The sequence below is a fragment of the Thermobia domestica genome, chromosome 2 (assembly GCF_964235325.1).
Source record: "Thermobia domestica chromosome 2, izTheDome1.hap1.1, whole genome shotgun sequence".
Taxonomy (NCBI): domain Eukaryota; kingdom Metazoa; phylum Arthropoda; class Insecta; order Zygentoma; family Lepismatidae; genus Thermobia; species Thermobia domestica.
In genome coordinates, this window is record NC_137455.1 from 355748041 (window position 1) to 355771120 (window position 23080).

The 23080-nt window shown below is 35.9% G+C and overlaps 1 protein-coding gene across 2 annotated transcripts in view; it reads left to right on the top strand.

Moving 5' to 3' along the window:
• The window catches only part of LOC145679881 (carbonic anhydrase 1-like), a 145482-nt gene that overhangs the window by 92306 nt on the left and 30096 nt on the right, over nt 1–23080 (top strand). For both annotated transcript variants that reach the window (XM_081750391.1, XM_081750392.1), the window contains exon 6: nt 20921–21026. In XM_081750391.1, coding sequence (XP_081606517.1) covers nt 20921–21026 — 106 coding nt within the window. The remainder of the gene's footprint in view (nt 1–20920; nt 21027–23080) is intronic.

A 23080-nucleotide genomic window follows, 5' to 3' on the forward strand; every position in this document is an offset into this window, starting at 1 on the left:
ATTTCATTTCATTTTTTCTTTCAAAGTTATGTTTTCCAGTAGTGATATTCAGCCGGTTCGCACTAGTTCGCCAGAACCGGTTGTTAAAATATTTCCAGTTTGCAGAACCGTTTGTTATACTCAGCTATAACAGTAAATTGTTATCCAGTTATACCCAGACCCAGGAACAGTAAATTTTATTCTATCTTTGTTTACAGAAATTCTTACAACTACAGGATTAAACATATGATCTCTCAGAACAAGGTATAAACGTTTATTTCTTAATCTCAAATGATCAGATAACAAGAATGAGAACTGGAATCATATGAGTATAGTGGTGAGGGTTATTTGTATTTGAAACACATACATACCATTATCAACAATTGCTGATCCACTGCTGGATTTTCAACTCTTTTGACATCCAATACTTTTTGACAAGCATCTATCTTGGGTAATAATTCGTTTCTAAGATATTCGCAGTGCTACCTAATTTCGTCACACCAGCTTGCTACAGCTCACAGATGACGAGAAGAACCTTAAAACAGGTGTAACGGGGAAAGGTCAACGACACGGTCAAGTCCATTTTCCGTTTTTAAGGTGTGGTCTATACTTAGATGTCGTCTGCTACTCCGTGTAGTTATCTGTGGGCTATTCCGTGGTGTCATTTGAAACCCCCGTGCGAAAAGTGGGCGAGCCCATACCTACGTCACACTACTTCTGTTAGGGTTCTTCTCATGATCTGTGAGCTGTACTTGTCACTTGTGGTATCCAGTAAAAACTTTGTTTGTGCCCACCTTGTATGGTTTGTTTCTTAATAGAGTTATATATATACAGAACCGGCTGTTAAAAAATTAGAATAACACCACTGATGGTTTCTATTCTAAGCCTAATCACAATCTTCAAGGGAGACAGCAGATAAAAGGTGGATTGGTTCGCCGAGCAAGAAATTAATAAATTTCCCTGAAATGTTTACATTATTATTCTGGAACAACTCAAAATAATTCGCATATCTTGCGAATCTTGTTGCGACTCCTAGAAGAGAACCACATCGAACCTACTAGAAAGGGTTCAAATCACCTGTCTATCCTCCCGTACTTGTATTAAAATCCTCATCGGTTTATGGTAGTACTAATCTTTAGATTTTATTTTCAAATTAAATCTGATTGTCATTTTTAGTTTATGAAATAAGAACATACGGAAATAAGTTCACTTGTAAACAATTTGTATCTGAAGAATTAGATCACGATGTAAACTCTGTTATATAACCATGTTTGTTTAATTTGTCTTATGCGCTTATGACATAATTAGAACTCATTTTGAAAACGTTCACCTCCGGTGCTTGGGGTCCTGGGTTCGATGCCAGCTCGCGCCGTGTGGACTTTGTGGTGGACAACTGCTCGTGGATTTTCTCGGGATTCTCCCGTTTCCTCCCACTTTCATCATTCCACCATTTCACTAATCTCTCATCATCACCGTCTCCTTTAGCCTAACCGGCATAACCGTGGGACGTAAAACTTACAGATTTCATTTCATTTTCATTTTGAGAAACTGGCACAGACATACTTCTTTCTTTCTAAATTCCGAAATTTGTTCTGAAACATCTTTAACCCGAACTCGAAATACATTTATTACTGCACGTGACTTTACGTCACGTCCACGAACTTTTAAATTATTATCAACCTCTGCGAAGATTCTAATATAAAATATTAGGTAATTTCAAAAAAGAGGCAGTTCATGCAGTTTAGGTGGTTCGTGGAGTTAGTTCAGCACAGCGGTACTCAAACATAAGATCTCTGTCCATCGTCATTATGCACATAACAAAAAGTTTAGAACTCCTCCTTGGCTAAGCGGTTAGCGTACGCGTCTTTGGCGTGGGAGACCCGGGTTCGATTCCCGGCGGGAGGTCATGTGATTCAGATTCCACGTTAATCAGTAGGTCCACGTTTCATATAGCCTCGCTGCTGAACGAGACGTTAAAAACTCACAATCAACTCAACTCAAGCCCTTTCAAGTTTAACACCTCGCCGAAACAGTGGATGTTCAGCATAACCTGTATACGACTAGTAAAAAACTACTAGTCATCAGTACTCTGTTTCCGAGGTAATAATTCATCACCAACAAAAACTGTACCAGGCAGAGCTGAGCAGCAAACAAAAGCATACAACTAGAAGATTCATCCTCATCAGAACTTACCAGGTACGTGTCAGAGAAATCTGTTTGTGTTAGGCTTTCCAAGTGCATAAGACAATTCATTAACAGACACATAAACTCACATTCAGAATTAAACTCTATTAAGTTTGATTTACGAAATTTAATTATTGTACCTCTCACAATACAACTCCAAATTAAAATCTTTGATTAGAAATAATCTCATATTTCAACATGGTGGAGATGCTGGGAATCGATGGATAGTATGTTTGTTAGGCGAAATCTGTTAACGAAATACACTTACCTGAACACCTCCCCCCTCTCCTCGAAAGTTACATTGAAATTGGAATCTTTGGTTGATATTCAGATCAGTTAATTTTTCTATCACCCGTCGATTATTTTCTGAACATCTTCAGCAAAGGAGCCGGTTCTGTGCATTAGAAAGTTTGAAGAAAGGATGAATTTATATTCAAATATTTTGGTAGAGTCTTAAATAACGAAACCGGGATTTAGACCCATCATCTTTTACTATAAAAATAAAGTCTTTATTTTAAAAAAAGTTTTACGAAGTTCTTGTAAATCTCTAAATGTTTTCCGAGTTCAATAAAATCCTCTTCACACACAATTGGCCTCGAAATAAAGGTTAAATTGTCTTTAGCTCGTTATGGCCTTAGATATGTATCGTGAATAACTCTTTCGCTCATGGCACCTCCGGAGTAGGTGATTAAAGGATGAAAGAAAACGTAAAAAAAAAAAAAAAATAGTAGTAAACGAAGAAAAAAGTGCAATGTACTGGAGAGGAGTCGCTACCATTTAATTCTCTTTAACGAGGACGATTACGAAACATCACCTACTGATTGAAATCCAGATTATTTTCCAATAAAGTAAATTTCAATTAAACTTTTGGTTATTGTTAATTATCCCATATCGGACTCCCGAAGAAAACTCATCTAAACAACTTATTGACCGTGTCAATAGCGACTACTCTCAATCATGACTACGTTTTCTTTCATTTAGAAATAGGAAAGAAAGAGAAGAAAGTAGAAGGGTAAAAGAAGGAGGTAGAAAAAGAAGAAAGAAAAAGAAGTAGGGTATTTTAATAAGAAACAGATTACTGGATAATTCCGGAAATATAGTAAAAGGTCGGGAAAGTCCTCCAAAGATGAATCATTCTAAATGTTATTAACGACTAATCAATTTTGGAATGCTTCGGAATAGACACATGTTCCCTCATACCACCCAGACCTAGCTCCAGGCACCACGATCATGGGGTTGCCCAGACCTAGACCTGGAAATGAGAAAAGTGAAATTTAATTCTTTGTAAAGTTATTCCAACCGGTGATTGATAACCATCCAGCATCTGAACTCTGTCCTCTAGGATCGACCACACATATGAATTAGCCAAGAAAAAAAAAATCAAACTTATAAACTCAATATAAATTTATGTATCGTATCAATAAGAGTCTCAAGATCCTGGAAGAAAGATGTCGTATTTAGGCTTATCCTGCTATTTTTGCTTCACTCCTCGAGCCGATTTAAACCGTTAGTGACGGTCCTTCATGACCTAGGTTATTTACCTTAACACATATATTAAAACATGACACACATATTATAGATGTTAATACAACAAATGATATCACACAAATTACTTAAATTAAATCTATCATGCATTCACACGCTCACTCACTCAGGACAGTGTATATATGTTTAAAGGAAACCAACTAACTACAAAGATACAAATAGTTTATTACATTCATAGTGAAAAGAAAAAAATTTAATTACAACGAAAATCTTAAAAGCACAAGTTCTTGGTTATATATTAATAGAGTACATAGTGTTATATTTTAGTAAATTTTTATATATCCAATCATCTTGACAAATAAAAATAATTACATATATTGTATCTTAGGCATGCTAAAGCAAAATTATGATTTGCGACATACGCAAAGGAGACACTTATTTCACTTTTAAAAAAAAATATGGACAAAGAGGAAAGAAAGAAAAAAAACTTTTAGGTGTATTAAAACTTATATGAGTCTCTACCTCACATTGGGTAATAAAATATTAATGATTTTGAGCGTTCAAATCACAAATCACGCACTACTCGTAGTGTCCAAAACATTTCGCTCCATTTAACTTAGTTTGTGTTTATTTATATATCTATATATATATATATATATATATATAACTATTGGTTTACAAAAACCATTCATCGTCTATATTTGGTTTGTAACTTTTAACAGTTTATGTCTGCAATCGCACACTACGACGCTTTACCCATCTAGGGATTTTGAGAAAATAACTTTCACTAGAGGATGTTTCTCCTCTTAGACGATCCATTTCCAAACTTATTATTTGAATAGTTTTAAGTTATTTATTTAACACTGGGACACGTCATGAGACCTTTCTTTAGGATTACTTTCGTATATATGTATATATGATTCGGATTTTAAAAACGATCTCCCGCAGGTGTACGGAGTATGAAGGTTTAAATTGAGGATAAAAAAAAACTGGTCAAGTCACAGGATACATATGCAGGTGAGAAGGATTCAAGGTACACTTTCCACGATGGTTTTTGGTTAGTAGTTCAGGGATAATATTCGTTATGATGTGAGTTACGTTTAGACCTGCCGTTACTTTCCAATACATGCCATTACATAATTACATAAGGTATCATTTACATTTATTCAAAAGAAAGGAAAATTACTTAAGTGCACGGCGGTATTCTTAACAAAATCTACATTCTTACATTCGTCGGAGAACTTACTGGTAAACTATAGCAACCAACACACGTTTAGGGGGACAGACACGAGCGCTCTTACATATATTCATATAATACTTTTAATATCATACTTTTACTTTAAAATCATATTCGTATACTAAGTACATATACATTCGACGTATTCATTTCTCTCTCTCTATATATATATATATATATTTATGTTCAATAAATGCGCACACATTTAAATTAATCACCCCAATAATAAATTTTAAGAAGGTTGCAAACATTGTCCAAAAACAAATGACTTCCGACATTACATATGAAAAAGAAAATCGCTTTTCTACCTGATACCGCGCATCTATAAATTTTTCACTTTTATATATTCAATTCGTGCTTAAATAATGGAAAAAAACTTTGTGAGGCAGGCACGTAACACAGAGCATTTCTAAAGATATAACTAGATAAACCAAAGTACAATTTCTGGGCCCAGGTTAACTACAAAGTAATCGAAAACCAAAACAGAAAGGAAAGTGACCAACGGATTACAAAAAAACTTAAGAGGAACGACGGTGAAAGAACGTAATCGAAGTGTCGTCAAATACTAAGTCTTTGTTCATTTCAGCGATAGGTCAAAATGTGATGGAGGACCCAATCACTATCTACTTTATCCATGAATCGTGTCTTGCAACGTCTCAGCTGGTAATTTCAGATCAGAGTTGTACGTTAAATAAATCGTAAGCAACAAGTTCAAAATCGGGGGGGGGGGGGGAGGTTGAAAATTGAAAAAAAAATCTCGAAGTAATGAAGACAGAGAGAGAGATAGAGAAGAAGGAAGACGAAGAATAGGGGCGCCAAAGACTTAAGTGAGAGATAACTAACGCTACAAAGATAGAAGTCGAATTTCGCTCTCAACAAATCCATAGCCAAAATATTCTTAACATGCCAAAAGGGTGGTCTACTCAAATACATAGACTCAAGGGGGCGCCCTGCTGCCAAGGATGCAAGTTCTGTGTCCATCAGATCCCAATCCCACAAGAGTTTGGTTGTAAGATTGAAATCCGAGCCCCGTATCCGGCCCAAACCAGCAGGATAAAAGGAGAGGGGGAAGGGACCAGGTAACTGCGTCCCCAATTTTGAAATCTCTAAGTAAGTAAAAAAAAACATTCGACCCCTCAGAAGAACTAAGGAGGTTCTAGGACAGTAATGAAACTAGAGTAAAAGTAATAGCTAAGATATCCCTAATTAGTGATTTGCCAAAATAAAAAAAATTAAATAAACTGGATTTTGGATCGGTGATTTCTATTGCCAAACTTCACCGATAGCTCCCCTTCGCAGAATGCGCTAAATTCTGAGGCATCGATTAATTTCCATCACTATCTAGTTTGGAAACTAAGAAAAGAAAACGAAAATATTCAAGGTGGGATGGGGTCGATGCCCGGGTACGGGATAATAAATTTCAATAATTAATTGTTTTGATTCTGTAACCCTATCAGAGCTGTCGCCTCCATGAACATTGTAAGCTAGCCCGAGTAGGTAACGTGAAGAAAAAAAAATCTCACGGAGCAGGATATTCTATTTTTTAAAACCGACCAGAAAATATAATTCACTACAGCCCTGTTGTATAACTACTACTGTCTTTCCATAATTTATTATTCAATATGTCTAGTCAGCGATTATATGATGCTACCCATTCTATCAGATGGTATTACTATGGTTGATTATTATTATAACACATAAAACTACAAAGCATTACCATAGTCCGAATATATATCGCCCTCCTGTCCGAGTGATATCATGGTGCAGGGGTCAGAACCCGAGATGTTTGTAGCTACACGTATCTATTCAATATCTATATATCAACACGCGGCGAAGTATTCACTGGGCTACTATATATATTTAACTATATGGGTGTCCTATCTTCTATATTCATTTACTACAATATTCATATACTTTCATATTCATATTCATATCATCATTCCTTTCATTTACTAAGACGCTATATTTTACAAACACCCTGTTTCCTCTATCTACGCCCAGCCTATATACACATTTCATCATAACACTTTAAAATCTATAATCACTACAAACATTTCCCATTCCGATCACCGCACGACAACCTCACTCGAACTCAAGACTCTTTCACCACACACACAATACTATGTAATACTCGGTAGCTTTATTAAGAAGAAAGAAAAAGAAAAAAAATCCTACGTATGTTCACTGAAATTAGAATTATCTGCGATAATGTTTAATGTTTATGAAATTCTGCAGCAACAATGAACTTCTGCAGCCACGAAGAAAAAAAATGGACATTTATTATCATTTCAAAGCGAAGAACTAGCATCATATCGCCCGACTTCTGTTAAAAATTTATGTATTGTTTATTTACTTAAATATTTCGATTTCTAGACTAGGCAGAATGTTGAAATTTTCAGAATATATTAATTTTGGGTCACTTGACCTAACTGTACATTCATATGGGCTGTGAATTATACCTTCTAGGTTTTATTTCGGAAAGAAAGGTCAATTTCATGAAAACTAAATCACTAAGCACCTCGACAGAAGAATGGCGGTTAGTACTGACTTTTGACACTAGGGCTAGCGACGATATAATCAACTCTTGAACAACTGAATGTGACCTTGTACACGGAATTATTATACTATATTACGTTCACTTTTAAATATTGTGTATGAGTTCACTTAATGACGGAAAAATAAAAATTTATCGCATAGTAAATACTACACTGTCCATATTTAATTATCTCACACACTCTTTCATCACTTAACTATCACAATTACTACTACTAGAAAATGTTTCTACCTTACGAACACACACATACGACTTAAACTACAAGACACATCATGCCAATGCACACCAATCATCACTATCATTAATACATGTTATACTAATAAATATACACAGAAAACATTCATATTTTACCATGTTAAATCGGCTCGAAAGGAAAAGGAAAGAAATGAACAGGGCCAACTGGCCCTTATATTTACTAAATCACATTCTTTACTCAACCTGTTTAATCAATGCCCTGAGGGGACATATCGAAGTATTAGCTAACAATAGGACCCCTGCCCTGAAGGGGCAGGAACCCGGAACAAACTACATGTTCAACTCATCCCGCTGGAAGCCGTACTCCCAATTTGGGAGTCAGATAGGAGCCCTTATTGTAAATTTACACGTGCATTATGGTTACTATCCTAACTACAACAAAATTAAATACCGCCATGTATGTAATTAATAAATATAAAAAGAAATCACATCCACTATATACACGAACACAAACGGTAGTGGGGCAGGTCTTACGTAACTAGAAAAGGAATAATTTTAAGGATAAAAGTATTTTGAGGGGAAAACACCACTTTCCGAAACTATTTGTGGATCCCTAAGAACAACTCGCGAACTGATGCACTTCACAAAACCTGTCCACTACTAACTATATCTGCTCAACATGGCGTTACTAAATTATGCTTCCTATTTTTGCTTTTTAGTCTAGTTTTCACTATGAAATTTAATATTTCATGGCTCCTCAAGACTTCCAGTGATGTTTAGACGTTAATAAAGTCCCAATATTACCTTTATTTGCAGCTTTTCTAACTCCTTTTCGACCTTTTAAGCTAGACGATCAGAATCTAGTGTCTTCAGTAACACTTCCCGGCGTGGAATGGAATAATTGCGCCCTAATATCATAGCGTGGGTTTATCAGCCAATCAAAACTAAGCATTTTGGCGGTGGGGCTTTGAAACGAATAAAATTTGGTAAAATCTGGATCAAACTAGATTTTAGAAGGACCTAGGTATCTAAAAGAGAGGTGAAGGGTGGTCCTGAAAATTCTGTCGAATTTTAGATTGGTTGTTTGATCTGGAAAGTTCCGTCCAATAGTGGATCTATATTTTCGGATAGCACTGACACCGTAAGAATTGTAATAATCCATTTACATATCCATATACAAGACTTATAACTAATTTAAAATATAAATAAAGATATTGATTCCCAAAACTATAATTCCTAATGAACTTTTTTACAGTTTTCCATGTCAATTTGAAATAGAATAACGAACAAAATTACGAATTATATGAACAGCCAGAAATTTTTTTGTTAAACATCAAGTACAGTCGGCGCAAAAATTTTTCGGGCACCCTCCTATTAAGAACATAATATCATTAGACTGTAATGGCATATTACAAGGATATCACTAGAGACCGGATGTTAGGCAAAATGCCTATTCTTTGATATTAAAGATATGATCAAAAATAACGTTTTAAATTTTATATGGGAGTTATAGTTTCGATTTAAGGTAATTTTATTTTGCCTATTTCGACCTTTACTGCCTAAATAATTGCTTTATTGCCTAATGTTGTCTATTCTGTGCATTTTATTCAAAATAAGCCTTCGTTGGGAAAATATATAATTTATGTAACATAATACACACATTTTACGTATATTATGTGTTTGTAAACACAAGCATGTGGTGCGTTGCAATATATAGCTATACAAGATGAACTTCAAAGTTGTGCACATACTTCGGGAGGTGATTCGTGACATGAAAAGAAGACAAAAGTCCTCTTGAATGTCACGAATCATCTCCTGAAGTATGTGCGCACCTTTATGTCCCTTCCCAATTACTGTACCAGGATTTGATTTTCGATTCCAAGTTGGCACCCCTGTCATTTGAACACGACGCAGAACTCGACAACATGCAACAGCACTTTTTGTCTTCTTTTCATGTCACGAATCACCTCCCGAAGTATGTGCACATCTTTCAGGTTCACCCAGTATGTGGAATGCATAACATGCCTCGTTTTTGCATATACAGTAAAAGAAGATATTCTTTAACAAACAAGTATATTTCTTTAACAAACAAGTATATTCTTTGAACATTATCTATGACTTGAATCTATTTTTTAATTGTATTGAGTATTTATCTTTATTATTTCGAGTTACATTTTAGTGCCTGTTTTACTGCCTATTTTTAAATTTTAAGTGCCTATTTGCCTGCCTATTTTCCAGGTTTTTAGTGCCTAAACATTCGGTCTCTAGATATCACCTTTGCTCATAGTAGACTTAGGATATTGTTTTAAAGGAATTCTCCATAGCCCATAGCGGCCCCATGAGAAATATGTTGGTAGGTGAATGATCAACGATAGACTGGTCGATTTCTCCTCTTTAGGCCTTCTTTTATAGGCATCTTCTTGAAGGGGAGTCCATGTAGGGCAGTCGGCCTTCTTCGTAGGTTTCTCCGAATCCTTCTTCGTGTCTTCCTGGAGAAGAGTATGTTCTGTTTACGACACTTACTATTGCTTATCTATCAACGTAAATCTAAGTGTTCGTAGTAAAAACATTTGATTACCATGTGTGCAGGGATGGAACCTTACAATATTTTGTAAAGAGGCAACATTGAAAGCAATGTGTTACAAAACATTTGTCATGCTACATGCTACATGAATCATGCTACATTTAAAACTCATACTTCTTCTTCGAAATGGTATCCTAATTCATTCTACACTTTAAAAAAAAAAATCATTAGCACGTTTCCAAATATCTCATTTGTTACAAGTAAAGTTTAGGGGCGCCAACAGAAATAATTGTTTAAAATATTAAAATTCCTTTACCTACTAACTACCTTTGTCTTCTAACGACTTGTACACTCTTATTTGTTATGCGCCCACCCACAAATGGTGTATAGATTTATAACATACCTGCAAACTTATGACATCCCTTCAAACTTATGTGATACAATAATATATCTACAAACGTACCATGTTAACGACAAGTTCGAAAAACTACATTAACCTGTGCTAGATGGTCTCTACAACCTAAGTTTGCATCTATGCCGGTTCAGTCAGGGAAATTATGCGCGCAGTGCATAGATGCGTCCACCAGGACTGGACGCGTTAGCAACGATGAGTATGCGCTTAAAAAGGAAAAGAAATGAAGGGTATATAGGAAGAAGGGACTAATCAACATTTTACATTTCTTTCAGGAGAAGCAATTTAAAATGTTGATGGCTCTTTATTTTCTTGTATGGCTTTTTTTCTTTCGTAAGTTTCTCTGCACGAGTCATTTCTTTTTTTTGCAATATTCGTAATACATTTAGAAGTACAAACTGGCACCAACAAGTGGTATTCATATTGGCTTTTTCGCCAAAAAAAAAAAAAAAAAAAAAAACCTTTTTTCCATGTACGCTTTAAATGCGAAAACCACACACCAACCTCTGCTAGGTCATTACAGACAACAAGCTAGCTTTGGACTACAATTGCATAGTAATTAGCCACACTTTTTAACGTTGTTTCTTTATTCACAGTTGAATTACATGTTCTCAGCGTTGCCAATGTGTGTGTAATTACACAAAATGTGTGCAATTTTGCCCTGTGTGTGCATTTTGTGTGTAATGTCAATCTGTGTGCAATTTGTGTGCACTTTGGTCAATTCAAAATTTTTATCATTGATGACTTTTGCGAAGTTCCTTTCATTCAAATATTCATTATTTCCAGTTTTTTCTTCTGAAAATTGTTTTTCAGAAACTACGAGTGTCAACGCCTGATTCCAGGGCGGAGCAATAAAACCTATCTTGCTTCTTTGGTACCTCACTTCTCGTTTTTCAGAAGCGGGTGTCTAGCCCACATCCCCAAGCAAAGCCGCTTTGTTCAAGCCAAGAAATATGAATGAATGTTGACCTTCGATGTTGACCAAAACAGTAAGTGCAGGGGTGTAAGAAGTCTTTTTTTGTCTTCTCACCACTAATCAGGAAAATGCCATTTTGCAAACAGATGAACGACAGAGTGAATGAGAAGGATGGGAAATCTTTTATTGAACGAAGGACAAAAATAGAAAAAAAGGGAAGTTAAATCAAAGATTCAACACTCTTTCTGTGACAATGGGCGGGAAGAATGTGACGGTTTTGCTATAATAATAATAATAATAATAATAATAATAATAATAATAATAATAATAATAATAATAATAATACATGGTGGCCCAAAAATAGGTAGGGTACAGTAAGAACAAGTAATAAAGAAACTAAGTCTACCTGATGGATAACAATAAGAAATTATATAAAAAGCAGTGAGTTGATCAGTACGGGACTGTATACCTAATTTTGGACCACCCTGTATAATAGTAAATCAAACGCTGAATCTTTGAACAATAGCTGGTCGATGTATCATGTATATACATCATCAGACATACATATACATACGTAGTTATGGCTAATAATATACGTAACGTACTCTGTGTAATTTTGTGTGCAGCTTTTTCCAGTTTGTGTGTAAAATTGTGCAATTTGGATGGAAGGTGTGTGTAATTTCGCATACCGTGTCCGGCAACACTGCATGTTCTTCACCTAAACATATAAGCTTCTTAAATATCACCTTCCTTTTTTTTTATGAACTGACAGATGTTACCTGTAACTTGTAAAAATAAATAAATAAGTAAATAAACAAACAAATAAATAAATAAATAAATAGAGATCCCTCTTATTCATCTGTACCATTACCTCAACCGTTAGTAATACAATCCAAATGGGTCGTGTTCAACTATGACCCATCAACACTTTTTTTCTTCTGTTCTATGAAGTTATACTAGACAAGTCAAGCTAGATTTGGAATACGATGTTAAAACCAATTTTAATTGCGTGTTTCGGTATTAGTGCACTGCTCCCCGAAATTTTCAAACTACGTAAAGGATACCGATGGCAAAAACATTAACCTAAAATGTATTGACAGAAGTTATTCTTGAAAAAGTGAAAAAAGTTGATTGGGAGAATTACAAATAAACGTTCACAATTATTATTTTTTTAAGTTGAAGTAATTTAATATAACATCATATTTTGCGATAGTTTTGATGTCTGTTATTTTAAATATTAAGTGTTTCTTTAAAACAAAACTGCTGAAAACCAGATCAGATCATAACACTTTCATCTGTTTTTGCTATCTATTGGCAATCACTGTAACTAAAAGATTAACGCGACTATTATATATTATACACATTTTATCATCTTTTCCTTTGTCCAGTATACAAATCAACACCGTTGGTTTGGCATACTTCTAAGTAAGTAGCTGTACCAAAGAGGACGAAGTCAAGTAGAAGACACCGTAGACTATTTAGAAATTGTTGATACGTATCCAAAGGGGGAAGAAAGGGGTTAAAAAGGGAAGAGGATTTAAAATTTCTCACGAATTATTCATGTTAAGAAGATGAAGCTCAGTATGTAAGATTCGTTTTCAAAAACAAGTTGACATACACGTATGACTTCCAATCTTAAAAGAAAAAAAAAAAGGTTAAGCCTACGTTAGGTAGGATAGGAAGGGATGATATGTAAAATTAATCGAAAACAAGCAAAATTAGTGTCGAATGCATAGCTTTAGAGGTCGCTGAGATGACTAGTGACAGTTTCAATTTCATTTTGGTTCAAGTTCAGTTCACCATAGACATGGAAAGGGGAATGAAAAAGGCTGAAAAATAAAACGTTCAAAATGACTGAGGTTAGTGACAAGCATCTAAGCTGATTACTGAGAGTTCCAATTACACTTGAGCCTAAGTTTAGTCAAAAACTTGAGTGTCAGTTGTTCCAGGAACTGAGTGGGGCAACGCAAAAGGCGTTACTCGTCGTTATTTATTCTGTTCAGTTCTTTAGTTTGAAATATTGTGCATAAACTATTCTTCCTATATGAAGTCAGGCACTTCTGTCACTTAGAAATGAATTTATTTCTTTAGTATAGGACAAGCCATTGTTAGGAGTATGGGTGTCAGTGTAGTATGTCATTGTTGCGAAGAACAAAGCAACATTAAATAAAATCAGTACTTTAAGATTGGCACGACCAACGTGCTTTTTAACGTTATAAAAATTCGGTTTTTTCGATTTACTCAAAAACTACACATGAGAATTTAGCCTTAAGTAAATTATTTTGCTCAGCTGGCTGGTACCTATCGATCATATATCTCTTATTTTACGCTAATATTATAGTTAAACAAAAGTTAGAGTTTAACCGTTAATCCCAATTTTGAGCTATATGTCAGTAAGCCATTGTCGTCTTGCTAGTGTTACAATTAAGGTTCGGAAGTTGAAGACCTAAAAATTGGCTAAAAAGAACCTATAAAAAGACCTAAAAATATCTTTAAAAATAAGACCTAAAAAGTGGATAAAAGGACGTAAAAATAAGACCCAATTTACTTAGAATTACATGTTTACGAAATACAATGCTCAAGAAATACAAGCTTGTGGTAGTAGGCATATACAATGTACAGTTGAAAGAAACTTCATCAATAAAGTGCTTTGCTTTGTCGTTCAATTTGCATTTTTGTTACATTGTTTCCGTTGTCCAAGTTTAATCCTGCGTTTTGAACACTTTTGGAGCACAACTAGAAACGAGTGTACCCCCCAGAAAACCCACGAGCACGGTGTTGTCCACCACAAAACTTACTTGGCCAGGGAACGAACCAGGGACCTCATCCACCAGAGGTAATAAGCGGTCTACCACTGAGCTACCGTGCCCGCCCCCCTTCACCCTTTGTTCTTGAATGTTTATTTTCATCTTATAATCTTCGCAACTTTTCACAACGTTTTCTAACATTAAAATGATTAAACATCAGTAACAAAATTGTGTTTCACTGAAAGGACGCACAAAGTTTCTAATTAACGAAAAAAAATGGTACAACAAGACCCAATAAAACATCTCATATTATAGAGGTTAATAAAACAAAACGTATTGGAGATAGATACTTGTTTATTCAAAAATATAAAATGGTATTGACAAACGTTTGCAATTATTTTGTTCTATTGTGTGTTGACATTACACAACAATTGATAATACGATTACTATAAATAACACACAATAAAAACACGCACTTTTTGATCTGCTGTACCGCTTTCAGTGAAGGAAAAGAGGAGTGGGGGTCACAAGGGCGCCGATTTCTCTGAGAATTTCGGGGGGCCCATTCCGATGCAGAAAGCATATATGAGGATTTTAAGATAAAATGCATTCAAATTATGCCAAATATTGTTAATTTACAAATGCAATGAGGGGCCCCACATCAGCTTTGGGAGGGGACCTGGGCCCCCTCACTCCCCCCAGAATCGGCGCCCTTAGGGGGTCATCGCTTCCGCTGATCTTTCCTGCCGTTTTCAGTTGTCATTGTGATTTGGTCAGGAATTCATCGTGCGTACGCAGTCGAAATATTGTCCAGACACAGCAGTTCTGTGATTATAGTGCGAAGCGAATTTTGCTTAAAGTTTGCTATTCCACAACTAAGTAGTGAAAATGTTCCTGATCGGAAAAATTATCTTCCACTGAGTTGAGAACTTCCCAACAACAAGTTCATCGTTGGAATATTGAGACTGTGAGACATTCTATTTTACAGTCCCCCCAGAACGTTCTGTAAGGAGACATTCTGCAGGTGTTGGGCTTCTTAGGGACGATGTAAGAACTGAACAAAGTGATTACAAACTGTTGTTCAATACCAGTGGCGTATTTACGATTTTGTTTCGGGGGCTTTGCTAAATTTCGGGAGGGGGGCTTTGCCTGAAAATGTGAAAATTCTGCAAGATATTCCATATAGTAAGAAAGATTTCGGGGGGGCTTAAGCCCGGAAGCCCCCCCTAAATACGCCACTACTCAATATTATTTTATATGTTTCAGTAAACAACTTTTTATCTCCAATACTTCTTCTTTAATTAGCCTTTAAAATGTGAGAATATTTATTGGGTCACCCCGTATTATGCAACATTTTGTAAGCTATTACGGATGGTTTATTTCCTTGATTTTATGTATTCAGATACAAATCAAAACTGTCAAAGTATTCGTTTTAGAAGGAAATCCACATCAAAAGAATCGCATATTAATATTTTTTTTCTTTCTTTGATCAGTAGCTTCAATCGAATCTAAAATATGCAGTGGTTTCAGTCTCATTAACTGACGGATATATTGCACAACATAGCTTATTATTAATAAAAGAATGCAGCAGTAATTCAGGGGAACTTGTACATACAGCGTGGATGGTAAATATTTTTACTCTGAACGTGGGAGAATATCTTTCCTCTCATTTCTCAGATACTAGGATCAAAGTAAAATTATAAAAAAGTATAGTAAAATTATATTAAAATATATTATTATATAAAAGTATAGCATTTGGAAACTTTTGATACAAAATACTGGTGCTACCATCTAGTGGCTAAAATAGTGTAGTCACGTGATTGAAACAAATAGTTATCATTGAAAGTTTCTAAGGAAGCAAATTTGATTGGCTCAATTTAGTAACGGAATATTTATGTTTTTCCCATATATTTATTTTTAAGCTTTATCTGATTGGATTTCCTATACAAGAAAAAATTAAATTTGAATTAAAAGTACAGTTTATTTGTTCTCATTGGAATTACAGAGTAGAATATGGGCTGCACTTTCTGGTATTGTCTATATTATGGACGCAACTCAAACAAATGCTGACATCTGGCAACACAATGTTAGTTTGATCATTGTTGTTAGGATATGAGAATGGTTTTGTCACTTTTAAGAAAACCTGTTTTGCATTTAAAAAAACATACAAAAAATTCCTTTGCAAATGTAGAAGCAGTGTTTTCATTTTTAGCTGTTTTAACACATCTAAAACTTAAAAAATTACTGCTCAACCCTTTCGACTGTCACGGTAGTCCCGACAGCCTAAACATTGAGTTGCGCTTGCATGTCGGGTGAGAACCGCACCTTTTTCCATTCACGTACCTCATGTGTTAGGGCTACCGCTCCCATATATATATTGTATGCTTCTGCAATCTATCAAGAATTCAAGGAATACTGCTTACTGTTGTTTTCGTTCACACAATTTCTCATCTTTGTATTTGCATCATATAATATCAAAGATGGAGAATGTCAGAGACAACCTATGTGCTATACTAGATATTTTAGACGGAAGTAATATAACGAGGTATTTTCAGTGATAATAATAAGTATGAATGTAATTAAAAATGAAGATAGTGATGAAAATAAGGGGACTCATGGTAAACAATCAATAAGTAACGAAGATACAGACGACGAGAACTCTTCCAGTGAAGTAAATACAGTCGGTAATCCGACATCGTAAAGCACAACTGTTGCAAATGGATTCAAGCCATCTCATCGTCCACCAAATGTGTTCCGCTACTATTTCTGACAGAAAAAAAAAAAATACACTGCATAGGGTAGAAAAAATAGATATAATACGAGTGAAAAGGGTTAAAATGAAGATGTTATTTCTGAGATTTGGGTACGGTAAATAGAACCAGGTGATATTTGAATGTATGAATGAACGTATATTGATAGTTGAAGCGATCAGTATTATACGGCCTCTTATATCCAAAGTGTGTAATTTTGTGGTTAAACCTTACCAATGTTTTCCTTAGATTTAATCATAAAATCGTATATTTGATGTAAAACTGATGCTAAATAACAATACTTTAGGTTTTGTATACCTTCGCATACCCCAAGTACAAGGTCCATTCAATAGATAAACTGAAAAAGTTGTATAAAAAATACAAAACTTCGACAAAGTTTATATTTCTTTTTCTTTCTTTCTTTTCTTTTTTTTTTTTTTTTTTTTTTTTTGTGGTGTCCAAGAACTATTATCAGATGGGACTGGTACGCTTGCCTCGCGAACGGGATGCTGGGAATCAATGAAACAAGATGCCGACGCCTTTGAAGGTTTGCACCAACGTGGAGCAGCAAAGGGTCGTTAGATTTATGTTAGGTGAAGGGTTGAAACCAAGGATATTATAAATAGAGGATCTGCCCATATGTATCTTCATCCTATTAAATCGGTGAAGCCAAAAAGCAACCGAACATCGGCACGTCTGATTGGCTACTTTCGTTTCCGCCATGATTGTTGGCTCAAAACATTGCGATCCTATTGGGCGGAGTCAGGCCCGTAGCCAGCCTGAAAATGTAGGGGGGGGGCGGTGGAAGTTAGGGGGGCCCGATCCAAAAATATTAGTTCATCCCATATTATAGTTCATTTACAAGCCTACCGTTAAAATTTTTAGAGGGGGCCAGTAAAAATTTAGGGGGGCGCGGCCCCCCCTAGACCCCCCTGGATACGGGCCTGGGCGGAGTGGGCAGAGTAGGGGTGGCGAAACTGTGACGTATGGCTTCAAAATTTTGTTGTAAGGGCAGATCCTCTATTTTCTAAGATCCTTGGTTGAAACCGATCGAAATTCTCCGTCGGATGGCAGTGCAATATGGTGAAAGTTGCTTGAGCCGAACACAAGTGTACATTTAAGTTCAAATGGGGTGTAACAAGTGTTGAAGATTTCGCAAAGCTGTTCTCCGTGACTGCACAGACAGAGCGTCCTGGGTAAGGCGGTGAATTTTGATTGGTTTCAATCCTTCACCTAACAGAAATCTAATGACACTTCGCTGCTCCACTTTGATGCAAACCTGCAATGGTGCCGCCATCTTGTTTCGTTGATTCCCAACATCCCATTCGCAACGCAGGCGTGCCAGGCCCATCTGATAATAGTTCTAGGACACCACCAAAAAATAAGAAAGAAGCACAAACTTTGTGTCGAAATTTTTGTATTTTTTTATTCAACTTTTCCGGGATTTTTGTATGTAAGATTTTATCAGCACCAATATTTTTCGGGTATAATAAAAAAAAAGTAACCTCAAAAAATATTCCTTTTTAACCTTAAAAAGAATTCTAACCTCTGGACAAATTTTCATGTATGAGATATGAAATATGAAGAACCACCCATAAAGCCACCGTTGGACGTTGAGATGTTAGGGGATTGACTCTATTAACGAACTAGAGTGCGCAATCGCTCTAATTATCTATTTCAAAAAATATAATTAAAAAATTTGCTTTTGTTCCAAGATTTATCGTGTGAAGTAATGGGCGGGCGGAATGATCCACGTCCTAACATTATAGTCTTTTAAGATCAACTAAATGTGATCATAATAAACAAATATATGGCTTATATACATGCGTGTCTTCTGGAAACATACAAAACTTAGCATGATTAATTAATTAACCAGGTGAACAATACTTAAAGTACATTTTTACAATTAAAGTATCTATTAAATTTATGTTTTTAACTCTCACGTTGCTAGATAAATTTTATTATAAATTATATTAAGATTTGTCTAATAAACACTTAAAGAAATTACTGTAACAAGGTACAATGCAACTTTTTCTTTCAATGTTTATTCATATTATAACTCATCCAAGTCATGACATGGAGATGCCAATGACTCAAACTGCAAGCAATGATTTACTGCTATGGAAAAATACGTTGTTGTTAGCTGTAAAAAACATATGAATGGTAAGATGTTTTTTAAAACGATGATTAATGTACACGGTTCTCACTAACAATTCCTCTTTTGTTCTGTCCTGTAATACAGTAGGAAATACGACATTTTTTATTTAATTTATAGGCCTACATGCAGGGGTAAAAGTGAAGGGGAATGTGAGAGGACGCCGTTCTCCCACTTCCAAAAATATATCTATGGCGTCCATTCACTTCCTAAAAATTACAATGGGTAAAGATAGGCACAGGGAACAGCGTTACTTCATATGACCACGTACCTGTTCAGATCCACTTTACCTCTGCCCAGGCCCGTATCCAGGGGGTCTAGGGGGTCCCAGCCCCCTAAGTTTTTTCTGTCCCCCTAAAATTTTTACAGTAGGCCTGCAAAAGAACTATGATATAGTGATGAACTATCATATGGTTGGATCGGGCCCCCCCTAACTTCAGCCGCCCCCCCCCCTACATTTTTGGGCTGGCTACTGGCCTGCCTTTGCCTACATGTATTTACTTCATAACTCGCATACCTCAATAAATTATTGCCACGATGTTTGAAAGCACTCCCTCTATCGCTATTCCTCATTTCTATTGTACCTCTAAACCTCCCGGTCCTGAAAGAGAGTATTGCCCTCTCAGAAGTTGCTAACCTATGACTAGCTTATAAAAAAATAGTGTCTTCCTTTATTGCACATAGAAAGCACTGTATCTTGATTTCATTTGGTTATTGCTTTCCTTTGAGATTTTTTAAAAATAAGAAGACAACCCAATTTTCAAAATTATGGAAATTTAAGACTGGTATGCGTGTTACGGTTCTCTGGATCTGATCTGATTGTTTTTACACAATGTTTGGTGCAGAAACTATCACTCAAAGATGTCTGAGTAACACTACCAAGCTTTTTTGAAATTCGTAAACTTAGGTGTTAGAACATAGGTGGAAGTAAATCTAACGAAATTATTTTTTCTTCCCTCAATTTAAAAGTTTACTTAAGGTCAAACTAATTAAAGTTTATAAAGGCCCATAGTTATGTTTAAAGAGATTGGAGACCAGGCAGTGATGATTTCAGAGGGTGGTCTTGGGGAGGGAGAGAAATTCCCAACGAATTTATGAAACCCCGGGGAGTATATATTCAATCGTGCTCAACGTGGATTACCAATATTTTTGCTACTTTCATTCTCTGTATATCCAATGTCTTCACTAGGGAAAATCTGAAATCATTACAGAGGCCAGGGATTTTTGGATAAGGCAGTACATGATACAGTTGTGTTAAGGAGGAAAAATAGTTAAAAATATGAGAATTCATTATAATAGCAAAGTTAGGAAATTTTATTTTTTAAAAAATACATGTTTCGTTCAATCCTTTTAAAACAAATGCATTCCACGAATTCGTCCAATCATACGACATTCGATTCTCTTAACATTCAAATCCTTTATAAAATAATTTCTTATTATGCGTTATTATTTAGAGTCTAGTGCAAACATCAGAGTATGAGAATTTTAGACTATTTCCGACTAGACGAAAACTAAAACTTGAAATTAGGTTACAAGGAAGGTTACAATCATTGGTTAGGTGGCTTGATAATGACGTTAATTATGAATTTAATACAAGTAACTCCACAACATTTTGTGTTCCATTATAATTGGAGCACGCTCACTACGTTCACCAAAAAGGTAAGTGAGATATGAAGCACGAACCTATTTCACTCAAGGTATTCTGCAAATTAGACTATCTTCATATTAACATAGTCTTTTACTGACCAATTGAAACCATGGATGTGGTTTGAATCATTCCAGGTATCCAATGGAAGCTCACCTCGTCCACTATAAGTCATCGTACGGCAGTGTGCAGAATGCTCTGAAGCATCCGGATGGAGTTGTGGTTTTAGCTGTGTTTTTCAACGTAAGTGTCACTTAAACATTTTTTTTTAAAAGATCCAGTTGTGTATTGTTCGGCTTTGGATATACAGGGTTGTAGAGTCAGTACCTATTTGTAACAATGAATACTTAAAAACATAAACAATCTATCATTGTTTTATATCCATTATATATATTATTAGGATGTACCATTTGGTTATTAAGTTACACTTCAACGTATGCACCCGCATTTTCCACACACTTCTGGAATCCTTTGAGAACAGAATCCACGGCACTTCTTAGCATCTCAACGGCAAACATTTCACGGATATTTTGTTCAAGACTGTTAATACCTCTTGATTTTAACTTGTATACTTGTTCCTTAGCCCAACCCCAAACGAAGAAGTCGCATGAGGTTAGATAAGGGCTGCGTGCAGGGTATTCTGTCGGTTCCCGGCGACAAATCCATCTAAGAGGGAAATTGCAATCAAGCCATGCTCTCACTGGAATTGCGCAATAGGGCGGAGCTCCATCTTGCATGAACAGCAATCCCCTTCCATTTTCCCATTTCTGAATCACAGACCATACACACATTCGAAGCCTCTCCAAATATGTTCACCATTCATGGTGTTGCGTAGCACGTATGGACCAATGAATCTGGTAGACGTCATTCCCCATCAGACCGTTACCTTTCGTCTTGATTGCATTTTTTCTACCGTTACATTTGGGTCAAAATGTGACCAATAATGAGAATTGTGACGATTCACAAAACCTCCGACATAAGACAGGACTAGCACAGGAGAGTAATGCTGCCGGAAGTAGGAACGAAAACAGAGTTCTGATTGGTTGGCGTTATCCATTTCTTGCCACGTTGCATTCAAATAGCGGAAATCAAACGATTGCTGTTGTCGGTCTTCGTGGCCTTAGTGGGCTAGTGCTATATGCTAGTAACAAAAATCTCTTTTGGCGCGAGTTCAAACCTGGCCCGAGGTCAGTTCTTTTTATATTTTAATAACACTTCTTAAATTAAAATAATATGAAAATAATACTCAAAAAAGTGATTTACTTACTTTTGTGCAGATAAGTAGTGGTAGTAGTAGGAACGGGTTAGAAGCCCCGCAGAGCTCGTTTTGTTCCCCTTGTACTCCATGATATAAATTTTGTGACCAACTTAAAACAACTGGTTAGGATAGCGCGTAAAACAGCTGGCTAGAGTAGCGCGCGAAAAAACGTACTTCCGGGAGCATTACTCTCCCGAGCGGGTCGTCATAAAACACCGCTTCATCAGACCACAGAATAGTGTACAAACCTGGATAATCATCTCCCCAACCAATCATAATGTCACAAAATTCCATTCGCCTGTCGCAGTCCTCATCAAAAAGTTCATGAACGTAATATGGCTTCCAAGGTCGAAAATGTATATCACTTTTTAAAATGTTCGTTACCGTATAACATGACAATCCCGCTTCCCTAGTAGCTTGCTTCCTGGACTTTGAAGGGCTACGTTCAAACATGTCCTGAACAACATGCACATCGTCTTCCGATTTGGATGTTGAGGGCCGTCCAAATCGAATTGTATCTAACACACTACCCGTTGTCATTAATTTATTATGACAGTTTTTAATTGTCTTAGGGTTAAGCGTTGCATTCCTACCTCGTTCGTGCCTCCACCATCTCTGCACTTGCACCACCGACCTCTAAACTTCATACATGGCGACAATCTTTATGATTTTCTACGCTGTATACACCAGTCATTTTGCGGGTTTCACTGGATCAACTTCTGAAATCATAAATGGTAACCAGCTATGGCTGATGTTAGCTTCTGGGATAATCTAAATTCAATATAGGTATTGAATTTACAACCACCCTGTATAACATATATATTAATATAAAAAATTAATCAAAGAACTAAACGTATTACTAACAGTTTCGACAATGTATCATCGCCTTCATCAGACAAGCTGTCTTATTATCTTTCTCAACAAGATAATGTCTGATGAAGGTGATGATACATTTGCCAGTTTTTATATATGTAGTGAATCGGTCAGTGTGCGTTTTGTTAATATATGTAGATTTCACTTCTTGATCAGAACTAATACA